This window comes from Phycodurus eques, chromosome 4, assembly GCF_024500275.1.
Source record: "Phycodurus eques isolate BA_2022a chromosome 4, UOR_Pequ_1.1, whole genome shotgun sequence".
NCBI classification, from domain to species: domain Eukaryota; kingdom Metazoa; phylum Chordata; class Actinopteri; order Syngnathiformes; family Syngnathidae; genus Phycodurus; species Phycodurus eques.
In genome coordinates, this window is record NC_084528.1 from 4,347,111 (window position 1) to 4,360,825 (window position 13,715).

Sequence of the window (13,715 nt, forward strand, 5' to 3'; positions counted from 1 at the left end):
GGCTCAACTGACTCAACACACCATACAAACTTAAGTTAAACTTTTCTGAATGAAAGTGCAGTTATCCTCCTGCCTTGTAAATGTACTGTATACTGGGAGACTGACAGAGTGAAACTAAAAAAGGAAGACAAAATAAATTTATTAGCTATGTCTATTAAGGACATGCATATCCACAGTAAGTGCAAAATAGAAAGTTAAATTAGCTGCTTATTTAATAGTCACCCAGTAGCTTGCCATAAAAAAAACCAACGCGCAAACAATGAATCCATAAGAGGTTAGCATGAGTCTGCACAAACAATTAGCAATTCCAGTCCAACTATGAGCATGCTTCAAATTAGCTTGCAGCCTACATCTCACTAAAGAAGTGACTTTCAGCGACCCCTTTTATCCCGGCTTTAATAAACCCATGTCCCAATAAACTTCAAAAACTCTCTTCTAACTTTACATGTGCACACTTGCACATGAAATTACTTCAACAATACATGATATGATACATATAAGGGCATTGCTTCACACAAAGTCTCGCTCTCTGACCGCATATGGATTGGAGGCAAGCCCTGCTGCCACAATCGTCTTTCTCTCTCTCTCTAACTTTCTCTCAGTTTCATGCATGTCATGTCACGCCACTCACAGCACTTCTAGTTCTACGGTGCTTGTGTCAAAATAAAAGCATGAATTTCAAAATAACAGTCTAAATGTGTAAATGAACTAAAACTTGCCTGACAGGCAGGACAATGCCTGCAGGTCGGATTGGACCCCCTGACGGGTCGGTTCTGGCCATACATTTGACACGACAGTACTATATGGAGCTCGCATACCAGACTTTGAGAACTACTGCGCTAGATTTTTCTAAATGGTAAATGGCTTTCAAATGGTGTAAAATATTGTACTTTCTCGATTTTCTCACAATTGTCCAACAACATCAGCGATACAAATAAAACAATCAAAATTTAAAAATATTTTTCATTGATAGCCCTAACAGAACTTATTATTAGGAATAGACCAATCGGTCGGGACGGTTATCGGCGCTGATATTCAACATTTTGATACATATCAGGATGATTTTATTTTATTTTTTTTATTTTTTTTTAAAATCTGATGGCTGATAACAGATCAATATAAAACTGGATAACTTCAGTGAACCATTTCTTTCTTTCTTTAAATTTTCTGTTTAACTTTATAAGAAATGCTGCTGACCCATGTCACCCATGAACTTAAAGCAAAGCTAAGTGAAAGATTATCATTTCATACTGAACTTAAAGCAAAGCTAAGTGAAAGATTATCATTTCATACTGAAATTTTGGAAAGGTATTTACTGTAGAAAACTTTTTGGAGCTACTTATTTGCTTAATTTGTCATTTAACTTAATGAGACATACTGCTGAGCATGGGAACTCCCTGCACTTTGTTAGAATTTTAAAATTAAGTTTTCTATTGTCGAAGAAAAAAAAAAATAACGTTGCAAATCTGAAAAGCTGTTTAATAAACATATGCTTAAGACATTTAAACTAAGTAAAGTGTTGAAGTTTGTATTATTCAGTATTTTAATGCCAATATCTTCCCTTTTACTGCAAATGAATATTGAATCCAAATATCGGTTATCGGCCTCCTTGACTACTAATAACTGGTATCAGTCCTGAAAAAAATATATTGGTCTATCTGTACTTGTTTTGGCAAAATAATAATTAAGAAAGCAATCTTGTCTTTGTGTTGTTGTTTTTTTTTTTTATTACAAGGAAAGACATCTACATCTATTTACAGAAAGGTTTTCACAAAGGTAATGGGTGAGAGGAGAGAGGGTCTGAGAAGAGGGAGTGAGGAATGGAGATGGAGAGGGAGGGGGAGGGGGAGACGGTCGGCTGTCCTGATGTTCTCTGCAAGCCCCCACACTCTCTCTGAAGCTGAGCCGCGAAAAATACAGATCATAAGGAACTTTCTTCAGTCAGATTGAGTACATTTCCATGAGAGAAAGTTCACGCACAACATCCAGCAGCCAGCTGCATCCTTATCGATATTATTATAGTCTTTTGTCACTTGTGTATGCCATTTGTGTGTGCACGTTTGTTCCAGTGTGTTGACATTTCAGAAGAGGGGCGGAGGCGCCACAGTCTAGACGGTGCTGTGGTGAATTAAACATCAAGGCTCTGAAGAAACCAATTTAGCAGGTTCACCTCACAGTTAGGAGCTGTTTCTGCAGTGAACGATTCATTTGACTTGAGACTGCTTACAGACAACAAATTGGTAAGCTTTGTTTGTCTTGGAACAAATGTACAGTATTGTAACAGTAACAATGAATGAGCATCCAGTGAGAACACAGAAGCAGAGGCACACAAGCAGTTCAAGCTCCCAGCCAAGCGTGTCTAGCAGGCACATTCTTTGAAGAATATGAGAATCAGAACAACTCAGTACAGTATGTAACCTGCGTGTTTCTTTTCGCCAATAATGGCTCACAGTCACACCGAGTGATACTAACCTGCTGCAGGGAATGGTTGTGCCTGCGAGCCTGGCTCTGCCTTGTTATGAAGGTGGAGAGCTTGTAATGGTTGAGCAGGCAAATGATCACCACCACCATGACTGTCATCACCACAATGATGATGATGATCTGAACAAACTCCAGTTCAGCTGCACACACATACAAGGAGAGAGAACATAAGTGGCGTTACAAAGTGTCTTGTGGGTCCACAAACAATTAAGTCTCTACATAAAGATGTACAGCCAGATAATTAGGCTAACCAAGTGAAGTTTTGGTGAAATATCTTTGCCAAAGCCTATGTGGGATTCCATTGACACAACATTGTACAGTCAAACAAACAACAAACAGATGGACCAAAAAAGACAAATAACCTCTTCATAGAGTTTATACGTTATGATTATTGTTTTATAAACTCCTATTTTTTTGCAATAACATTTATTTCATCATTATAATATGTGATATGACTATAGTAACCAGTTTGGGAGTGATGTCAAAAGGATCCAATTGATACATTGAATTATTGTTCAAGCTGGTTCTTATTAATAGAGTTAAAAATGAATAAATAAAAAAGGCTTAATCAGCCAAACACGAATGCAAGGGAATCAACCGATTTAATTTTCGAAAGTGGGCTTAAAATTGTGGTTAAATACATTTTACCCTGGCTTTTTTTTAAACACTTACTCACCAGCAGGGGGAAGCATAAGTCAAACTCAACATCAACATCCTTGAGCTACAGCAGCGATAAGCAACTTTGAGAGGGACTCAAAATCTACTGTACTTCAGAAACGACTGTGAACATACACCACCTACCGCCCTCTATTGCGATAGGAGAGCTAGAATGTTTTTTTTTTTTTTCAATTCATCCATCCACTCTCTGAACCGCTAAACCTCACTAGGGTTGCGGGTGTGCTGGAGCCTATCTCAGCTGACTTTGACCCTGAACTAGTCGCCAGCCAATAGACAAACAACCATTCACACTCACATTCACACCTACGGTCAATTTAGAGTCTTCAATTAACCTACCATGTATGTTTTTGGAATGTGGGAGGAAACTGGAGTACCCGGAGAAAACATGCAAACTCCACACAAGAAAGTTGGCGCCCAAATTCAAACCAAGACCTATGAACTGTTAGGCGGACGTGCTAACCACTTGTACACTGTGCCACCAGATTTCTCTCAATGAAAATCAAAAATATACAAATTGAATGTATGCATACATTATTTATTATCATTATTTGAATTTTATTTGAATTGAATTTACAACTACATAAACCTATTTATGAATTAGCTTGAGTAAACAGACTAAACATTGCCACATTAACAATGATAAACTCTGCGATTGGCTGGTAACCAGGGTATATAACACCTCCTTTCGTCCAAAGTCAGCTGGGATACAGAATTATGTATTTGTACAGTCTTTAAATCAAATCATGCCTAAATAATCAAATTTACCAAACAGGCCACGAGGGAAAAGATCAATAACAAAGGGATTGTAGTTCTCATGCATGCGCATTCCCATTGCAGAAAGCTGAGGCGCACCGTCCGAGATGCGACGTCATAGACTTGTGAGGCGCTATTAGGGTGTGTGTTGCACAGCAACCAAGTCAAACGGGCCTTTTTGTAACCCTGGTATAAATATCACTTCCTCTGTTCATCTGACATTGAAAACTAGACAAGCAAACAAAACTATAAAGTACTGCGACAGCAGTTGTAAGGCTCATCTCAAAACATTTGAGGGGAAGGAAGCCAGAGGAGGAGTTAAGACGAGAGGAAAGAACAACGAGGAGCATGCGAATAAAAGAAAAGAGGCAGTGAAGGGGGAAGGCATATCATTCCTAAAACCACTGCATCCACCCAGTTCAGAGCCTCCAGAACACAGTGTACAGCACTTAACTCTGGCAGTGGTCAAGAGAACGCTGTGTGCTGGCAGTCTGCATTACCAGCACCAGTCAGATGTTATTACAACAGTAATCCACATGTCAAAACAATATCAGTCTGGCGTCTGTCGTACCCTTATTCCTTTAGCAGTCTGAAATTTTTGCATTGAAGGCAGCCTTAGGGATTTCTTTTCTCATGCTGTGACAAGAGAGGCTATTGCGATGAATTGAATCATGTGAAAGTGATCTTATGTCGTGAGTTGACCAACATCAAACAACGTCTATTAATGATCAATTAATTGGTTGACACATAGAAATATATATAATACAGAGAGTAGACCCAGAAGCCCACATAAACATTGTTATAATTACCATACATGCCACATACAATTTAAAGAAAGCAGGTCGAACTTACTGGTTCTTGTTAAAACATATTAGCACATCAATACACACACAGTCAAAAGACATCAGAAAATTATATTTTGAAAGTAATACATCCAGAGATACTGAGGGCCTCACTTCACAAGTCTGCACACTAAATTGACTAGTGTGGGTAAACTCTATTCACTTTTCATCAGTGTGGAGAGGTGTGATCGATGGATGTAAGAATCTCTCTGTGAAAATTAGGAGCTCCTGTTTTAATGTCAGTGTCGACTTAAAGGAGCCATAAAGGAAATCTGCTTGAATGTAAGCCCTTAGCTGACGACATGTCTTCTTCAATTCACCAAGTTGAGACTGAATCGACAGTACCGCTACTGGTTGCAGCCAAATTGAACAAGAGCAAATAATAATAAAAATAATAATCCATCCCGGGTTTAAATCTGGCCTCCATTTGGGGAGTTTGCATGTTCTCCCTATGCCTGCAAGGGTTTTCTCTGGGTACTCTGGTTTCCTCCCACATTAAATAAAACATGGATGGTAGGATAATTTAAGATAAAAACATTTCCATAGGTGTGAATGTGAGTGCGAATGGTTGTTTGTCTATAAGTGCCCTGAGTTTGGATGGCGGCCAGTTCAGCGTGTGTACCCCGCCTATCACCCGAAGTCAGCTGGGATCTGCGCCAGCACAGATGCGACCCTAGTGACGATAAGCGGCTCAGAAAATGGATGGATGTTAATAATATAATAATATTCAGAATAAGAATAAATAATAAGACTAATAGTACCAACCCCAATTACAATGAAGTTGAGCTGTTGTGTAAAACGTAAATAAAAACAGAACACAATGATCTTCAAATCCTTTTCAACATATATTTAAGTGAATACACTATAAAGGTAAGATATTTAATGTTCAAACTGATGAATGTTATTGTTTTTCTGCTAATATTCTCTCATTTTGAATTTGATGCCTGGAACACGTTCCAAAAAAGCTGGGACAGGGGCAACAAAAGACTGGGAAAGTTTAGGAATGCAAACAATAAAAGAAAAAAAACTATTTGGAGCATTCCACAGCTGAACAGGTTAATTGAAAACAGGTGAGTGTCAAGATTGGATATAAATGGAGCATCCCCGAAAAGCTCAGTTGCTCACAAGCAAGGATTGGACGAGGTTCATCACTTGGTCAAGTAGGTGAGCATGTAATCCTACAGTTTAAGGATGTTTCTCAAGGTAAAATTGCAAGGAATTTAGGGATTTAATGATCTACGGTCCATAATATAAAAAGTTTCCAAAAATCTGGAGAAATCTCTGCAAGGCCGAAAACCAACATTGAATACCTGTGACCTTGGATCGCTCAGGCGGCACTGCATGAACAACCGGCATCATCGTGTAAAGGATATTGGATACTTAGGAACACATCTAACAAATGCAAGTCAAAACTCTACAATGCAAAGTGAAAGGCATATATCAACAACACCCTGAAATGCCGCTGGCTGGTTTCTCTGGGCCCAAGCTCATCTGAGAAGGACTGACGCAAAGTTGAAGTGTGCTGTAGTCTGACAAGTCCACATTTCACATTGTTTTTGGAAATCCTGGACATCGTGTCCTTCGGGCCAAAGAGGAAAAGGACCATCCGATTGTTATCAGCACATACTTCAAAAGCCAAAATGGTGGTGTGTTATTGGTAGGGTTGGGCATTGTTTGAATTTCAGCGATTCCGGTTTCTCATTTCAATTCCGGTTCAAAACGATTCTCAATTCCGAATTATTTTAGGGAGCTGGGTCAAAAAAGTTTGGATGGTTTAAATAAGGGGTGTCCAAATTATGAACATCCATTTCCTGAGCAACTCGCATCATAGACAAAAATTAACATTTGACTCAGAGTTTTTTATAACCAGTATCAATATCAAAATCTATGAAATAAAAGGCAATGTGTGTGGAACTAACCCAATTGACTTAATATTCGTTAATGTTTCAGCTAAAAATAAAAAAAAGCACTGTTAAAATAGTTATTTGTAACTCTTATCACATCAAATGGTTGATTTGAGCAAGTTTTAACTTGACTTCCTGTTTCAAGCATGTAGCCTTTTATTTTGAAGGGTACGCATCAGAACGCAGCATTTTGGCACGAAAGCTAACTGCACACGACACCGGTAAAAGGAGACGGCATGAAAAAAAATAATGACTGGAACCAGATGCTCTGTAAAAACATTGATTCTTTTACCTACCCACCGATGAGGCACAAGGTTACTGTTTGTGATACAGCACGTTTATGTGGATTTTGTCCCAATTCATTGTGATGTAAAGTTGTTAGTTTGACCTATGGTGAAAATTTAGCTCAATGTTAAGCTTGTAATGTGACTGTTTCTACTTTCTTTCCAGTACGGTAAAATATTTGTGTGTGTGTGTGTGTCTGTCATCAACTTTTAAGCCTCCTTTCCACATCCATCCATCCATCCATTTTCTGAGCCGCTTATCCTCACAAGGGTCCCGGGAGTGCTGGAGCCTATCCCAGCTATCTTCGGGCAGGAGGCGGGGTACACCCTGAACTGGTTGCCAGCCAATCGCAGGGCACACATAAACAAACAACCATTCACACTCACATTCACACCTACGGGCAATTTAGAGTCTTCAGACAACCTACCACGGATGGTTTTTGGGATGTGGGAGGAAACCGGAGTGCCCGGAGAAAACCCACGCAGCCACGGGGAGAACATGCAAACTCCACACAGGCGGATTGAACCCCGCTCCTCAGAACTGTGAGGCAGACGCTCTGACCAGTCGCCCACCGTGCCGCCATCATCAATTAGTGTCCTCAGTTCCCAAACGGTTATTGAGCGGTGTTGAAAGGAAAGAGGATGTAACAGTGGTAAAAATGCCCCCATCCCAGCTTTTTTGGAACGTGTTGTAGGCATCAAATTCAAAATGAGAGAATATTTGCAAAGAAATCAATGACGTTCATCAGGTTTTTTTTTTTTAATTAAATATCTTGTATTTGTAGTGTATTCAATTTAATATAGGTATTTGCTAATCATTGTATTGTTTTTATTTACGTTTTACACAACATCCCAACTCCACTGTAATCGCAGTTTGTAATAATAAGTAGTGATAGTCAAATAGCCCAAAAGTGCATTTTCAATTTCATACTTTTTTCACCGAAATAAAACTAACCCAAAACATGACACATTTGGATGACTGTCGGACAGTGTGCGCGAGTGTGTACACCTTAGAGTAAAGAATTATTTACTAATAACAAGCAATGCCCTACAGAGCACTGCTAAATATCCAGTTGAATTGACTGGGAAGTCACTTTTTTCACACACACATTACACTCACGGTTTGATCATGACAAAGAGCCATAGTGCAATGAATCAACCATAAATGTGAAATAAACATAGATGTTAAATAACACACTCAACGATCTACTGGTAATATAAAAACACATTAATAAGAAAGATACAAATCTTTTTTACTGTAATAAATAAAATTTGCATGTCGCGATGAATTATTATGAGACTAGCGGCTACTAGCCCAAACGGAGTGTACCTATTGTCACCCAACCTCGCTGCTTTCCGCTGTTCAGGGGTGGAATGCTTGTTGCATGCTAGTTTGAGGAAACCACCAGAGCTGACTACGAGCTACAGCTAACTAGGCTAAATACAATGCCGAGCCACGGAGGCGAACGTGCGCCTCGCATCTGTTGTCAACGCAGCATAAGCCACGAATCATCGCCTCCATGACAGCAAATAAACTACACTTTTAGACAATTATCGTAATAACGAAGGACAGAGGACAAGACAAGAGATAGACGGGAGCACCATGGTAATCGCTACGCTATCAGATGAAGTCGCAAAACACCAACATAAGTGATTGGGTGGTACCGTACACTTGGAACCGCTTTATAGCAGAGATTAGCTAACTTTGAAGAGCAAAACAGAAGGCAAATTAGTATGTGTCTATAGAAGAAAATACTGAAATATACGATAACGCTAGACAGCCTTAATAGCGACCGGAAACCAGAAACAGTATTATGTTACCACTACTACGTCAGTTGAGAAAATCATCCTATTATTTAAAAGCACATTAATATTATAACTCTTTATAATGTAAGATAACCTTGATTAGTCCCACAATGCTGAAACACAGGATACCAGACACAGAAAATCCCATCATACATGCAAAATAATGCAACGATTAAGGAGCGTAAACAATAAGGACCGCAAATATACAATGATCTGGACTCATCCTATGGACGTTTTTGTCTGTTTGAAAGAGTGGGACATTTTGGTCTGTTTGAAAGCGTGAGACATCGAGCAAGGGAGAAATAGAAAAGGAGAGAGAGAAAATATGTTGTGGGCCAATGAGAGGTCGAACAGTTCAACAAGTTCAACAGACCAGTCAGTGCAAAGAGGTGGTCAATAAAGAGCAGTCACAGTCTGGTAGTGGACAAATTCAGAGCCACGTGTTACTTCTTTGTAGGAATGGGACAAAACAAAATTTGAGCACATGAGTGATGAGTAGTTTTGATAAATTATCTGCAGAAAAGCAAAACGAAATATTTTATTATTTGGTAATGAGGGGGGGGAATGCATTCAATTATTTCAATTTTAAATGTATTTTGTACTACATCATTTTGTGATTATTCAGTTCATTATATTATTGTTACATTGAAGTAAAAGTGATTCACTTGCAATGGAGCCTGTTTCTTTGAGTCAAGTATTAGGTTTTAGTAAAAGGCGTTCTTCTAATGCATCAACAATTGCAAATTAATAGAATGTGACACTACTACTATCGTTGGCAAATATAACGTATGGCGATATCATCTCCTACGTTACCCGGCAATTTCTAACCTACTCCACGGGGAGGAAATATGTATATTTTGTAGTTTGTTGTAGTATAAATTGCAGATTGCATAAGTCAGTGGTTCTCAACTGGTGTCACCCTGGGTCGAGTGGTGGGCGATATACTGTGAAGCACAATTCAATCTGTATTTGATTAATGCTCGATACGGAAAACTGGGATCATCGATTTTATATTAGATTTTGTTGCCTCAAGGCAGCTCTTGTTGGGCGGAGACAACACGGAGGACATGCTAGCGACTTGGGAGCAAGAAATAGTAAAAAATAAATAAATAAACAAAATGTCATGTAACGTCTATCATTTGGAAACAACAGTAAATTGTGTTTAGGTCTGATGTGTGTTAAGAGTGAACGCCTCCCGATTTTAAGGTCTGAAACAGGTCGAGTAGAGTAGTACTACTCTACTCGACCTGTTTCAGACCTTAAAGCAGTACTCTACTCGACCTCTTTCAGGCCGAGTAGAGTACTACTACTACTACTACTAGTACTACTAGTAGTAGTAGTAGTACTGTAGAGTGTGCAGAATGTACCATTAGCCACCTGTTAATTTCAGATAATCAGACAGACTAAATACTACCATTAGATCCAAAAAGTACACAGTCCAAAAACCTAATACAGCAGTTTAAGAAATCACTGTAACAGATGGCAAATCAGGAAAATGCAGCCCATGAGTACAAGACACATGCTTGACCTTTTTGGAATAGAAAACTGGAAACTTTGTTGCACTGACTGGTGATTGTCTCGTACGTATACACGTAGCAAAATCTAAGTCAATAACTGTGTTTAGTTAATGTTGATCATTTCTTCTTGAACCATTTTCGATTTAAAAAATTATTCAAAGTTACAGCTAGCAATCAACATGATAGAATACTGTTAAATGCAGGACTTTTTTCCATTAGTCGGGAAACATACTGACAGTGCAGTATCGTTAGGCTGGTCCTCAAGTTCCAGGTGCGTGACCTAAATTCAGTCCTTCTCGACCAACTTGCTCTATAAAACATGCAGAAAGTTAACTGAGGCAGAGACCAAATATAAAGGACGCATTCTTTGCTTAAACTTGGTTCTCCTGAGAGATCCAGCTAAACTACAGGCCTGCTGAGTTCACAGCCTGCTGCCCACCATACACACACACACACACACACACACACACACACACGTGCATGCACAGCCCTGTCTGCTGCCACTGCCATTACCATGGTAACACTTCAGCATGGTACTGTGATCAACAAGGCCTGGAGCTGCTGGGGCACCATGGCAGCGACCTAGCTGGCATGCACACTCACGCAGTGGCACCGATAGAAGATGGGAAGATAGTGGGAGTGAAGAGGACCCACACTTAAAAAGATTGGACAAGTTAAGGATAAGAGAACGGTAGGAAAGTGACAAAAGGCATGAGAGCAAAGGTACAATTGGGTGCGAGCGCACGCACGCACAAACACACATTCGCACACACACCTCTCTTTCTCCCTAGGGAGATGTTCTGCAACGTCTAGACGTCTGGCATCAGCCTGGAAGAAACTGTTTTTCTCAGCCAATGTGAGGATGAGTGTGTGCCAAGCAGGAGAAATCAGTTTGTTTGATAGCCTCCCATACTACAGTAGAGTCACTTCAGGCGTCCTACCTAGTTTAGTGCAAGTAGAAAGGGCTTGATTATTTAAAGTTGGGTATAGTGTGTGTGTGTGTGTGTGTGTGTGAGAGAGAGAGAGAGAGAGAGCCGTACAAATCACTCTACAAGTATCACTGGGGCTGGAAACATATAGACAGTGAGACAAGGGGGACACAAAAAGAGGAAGGAACAAAAACAGTGCGACACCATCCATCCATCCATCCATTTTCTGAGCCGCTTCTCCTCACTAGGGTCGCGGGCGTGCTGGAGCCTATCCCAGCTGTCATCGGGCAGGAGGCGGAGTACACCCTGAACTGGTTGCCAGCCAATCGCGGGGCACATACAAACATTCGCACTCACATGCACACCAACGGGCAATTTAGAGTCTCCAATTTATGCATGTTTTTGGGATGTGGGAGGAAACCGGAGTGCCCGGAGAAAACCCACGCAGGCACGGGGAGAACATGCAAACTCCACACAGTCGGGGCCGGGGATTGAACCCGAGTCCTCAGAACTGTGAGGCTGACACTCTTACCAGTCGGCCACCGTGCCGCCGTGTGACACTGTGTGAGACAAAACGTGCGAGACATGGAAATATAACATGCTGAAAACAATGGATGTTTTAACAAGAGCCATGCTGTTGCAGGCATTACTGTATTTTAAGATTTCAGTCCTGGACAGATGTCTGTGAAGATTCTCAGTCATCTAGGTCATGGTAATCCACAAAAATTTAATTGAAGCATCTCTAAAAGCCCCTCATAGTATACAGGAACAGAAAATGTCATGCATGATGAGGTCATGGTCATGTCCACATTCCAGGTTAGATTTCTGATGAATGATGATGTTTTCCAGTTACTTCATGAACAAGAAATTGCTTTTGTTGGGTGCTTGTGTATTACACCAAAAAAATGTCAGAATGCACCTCAACTTGTAGTGGATTATATCGTGCTGCGGGCAAAATGTAAAAATAGCAACTGGTTGTCGGAGAGATGCGAGTCTACTTTCTGGCCACTGTCGAGGTGCCCTTGAGTAAAGCATCGTCCTCACTCCTCAGCTCAAGTCATGCAGCACTGTTTGTGCACCTCATTCACTCTCAATCTCTCCTTGCATGCCTTGCATATGTGCGAACTGGTTCTCTGAGTGGTATGTAACACAAAATACTCTGCTGCTTGAAAGTTTGTGGTCACTCTTAATAAACATTAAATTAACCCAAATCCCAATTTGTAACGTATACCTTCCAAATAGTAGACACGTGCGTACACACACACAATCACACACACACACACACACACACACATATATATATATATATATATATATATATATATATATATGGTTTGTCACCAGAGATGTTGGCATGTGCCAGTGATTTCTTTGAGTCTTCTGTAAGAGCATTCTGGCTCCTCCTCATGCAGTCATGTTACTGGAAGACCACTCCTTGGAAGAGAAGCAACAGGTGCTGAACTTTCTCCATTTGTCTAACTGACGACTGGTGACCATCAAGACTTTGAGAGATTCTTTTGTAACCTTTTCTACCGTTATACAAGTCAACAATTCTTGATCATACTCTCGGTCTTCTAAGTGTTCTTTTGAGCGAAGCATGATACAGATCAGGCAATGCTTCTTGACAAAAGACAATTCTAAACTGTGATGTGTTTTCTAGTGGCTAGATCAGCTTTTATGCCACAGCTCGAATCTTGTCTCATTAATTGGACCCCTGGTTGGCTCACACCTGACTCTGATTACTTCCTAAAGAATCCATAGCCTAGTGTTTCACTTACTTTATTTTCCTTGTCCCGACTGTTTATTCTTGTGCTTTAGCTGCAAGATCTGACCACATTTTATGATCAATTTATGTAGAAACATAAGAAATTCCAACGGGTTCAAATACTTTTTCCTCCCACTGTATATTGTCTGTCTACATGTGATGCTGTATCGTTTGTGAGCAAACATTCGTTGTTTAAAGCATTTTAACACCCCCACATAGAATTATTAGCTTGTCTATGGCATTTCCCATTAAGTGTCAGCATTACGCTAGGGGACTTATGTGGTTGTTTTAAATGTGCAATGTATAATTATCTTTAGTTGGACTGTAAACCTTCAACTGGGTATGGCATTAAACAGCTTGAAGCCTTTGGCTAGGCATTGTTAAGAACCTCACGATTCGATTTGGATTCTTTAGGTTGCAATTCGATTCTATGTCGATTCTTTAGGTTGCAATTTGATTCGATAGTGATTTAAATATATCCGCTATTAATTAATTAAGAAGTACAGCAACACAAATAATTAAGATGTTTGACAGTTTCGATATTTTGATATTTATATTGCTATATTTATTTTTGATGCCATGTTAACATATGTCGTCTGTCATTTTTTAAGTAATAAAACATCTTCAAATAAAAATGCGTGCATAATTTATTTGTGCATATGGAGCACAAAAGTAAAAATTATGACAGTTGTGTATAAACAACTTTTTTTTAACTTCCTCCTCACCTGGTGACGTGTGGCTGGCAAGTTTGAGGCT

General features: G+C 39.8%; 1 protein-coding gene across 2 annotated transcripts in view; it reads right to left on the reverse strand.

Annotated features, from left to right (window-relative positions):
• The window catches only part of LOC133401133 (low-density lipoprotein receptor class A domain-containing protein 4-like), a 66,454-nt gene that overhangs the window by 19,095 nt on the left and 33,644 nt on the right, over nucleotides 1–13,715 (reverse strand). For both annotated transcript variants that reach the window (XM_061673699.1, XM_061673698.1), the window contains exon 2: nucleotides 2,473–2,621. In XM_061673699.1, the coding sequence (XP_061529683.1) occupies nucleotides 2,473–2,621 (149 nt within the window). The remainder of the gene's footprint in view (nucleotides 1–2,472; nucleotides 2,622–13,715) is intronic.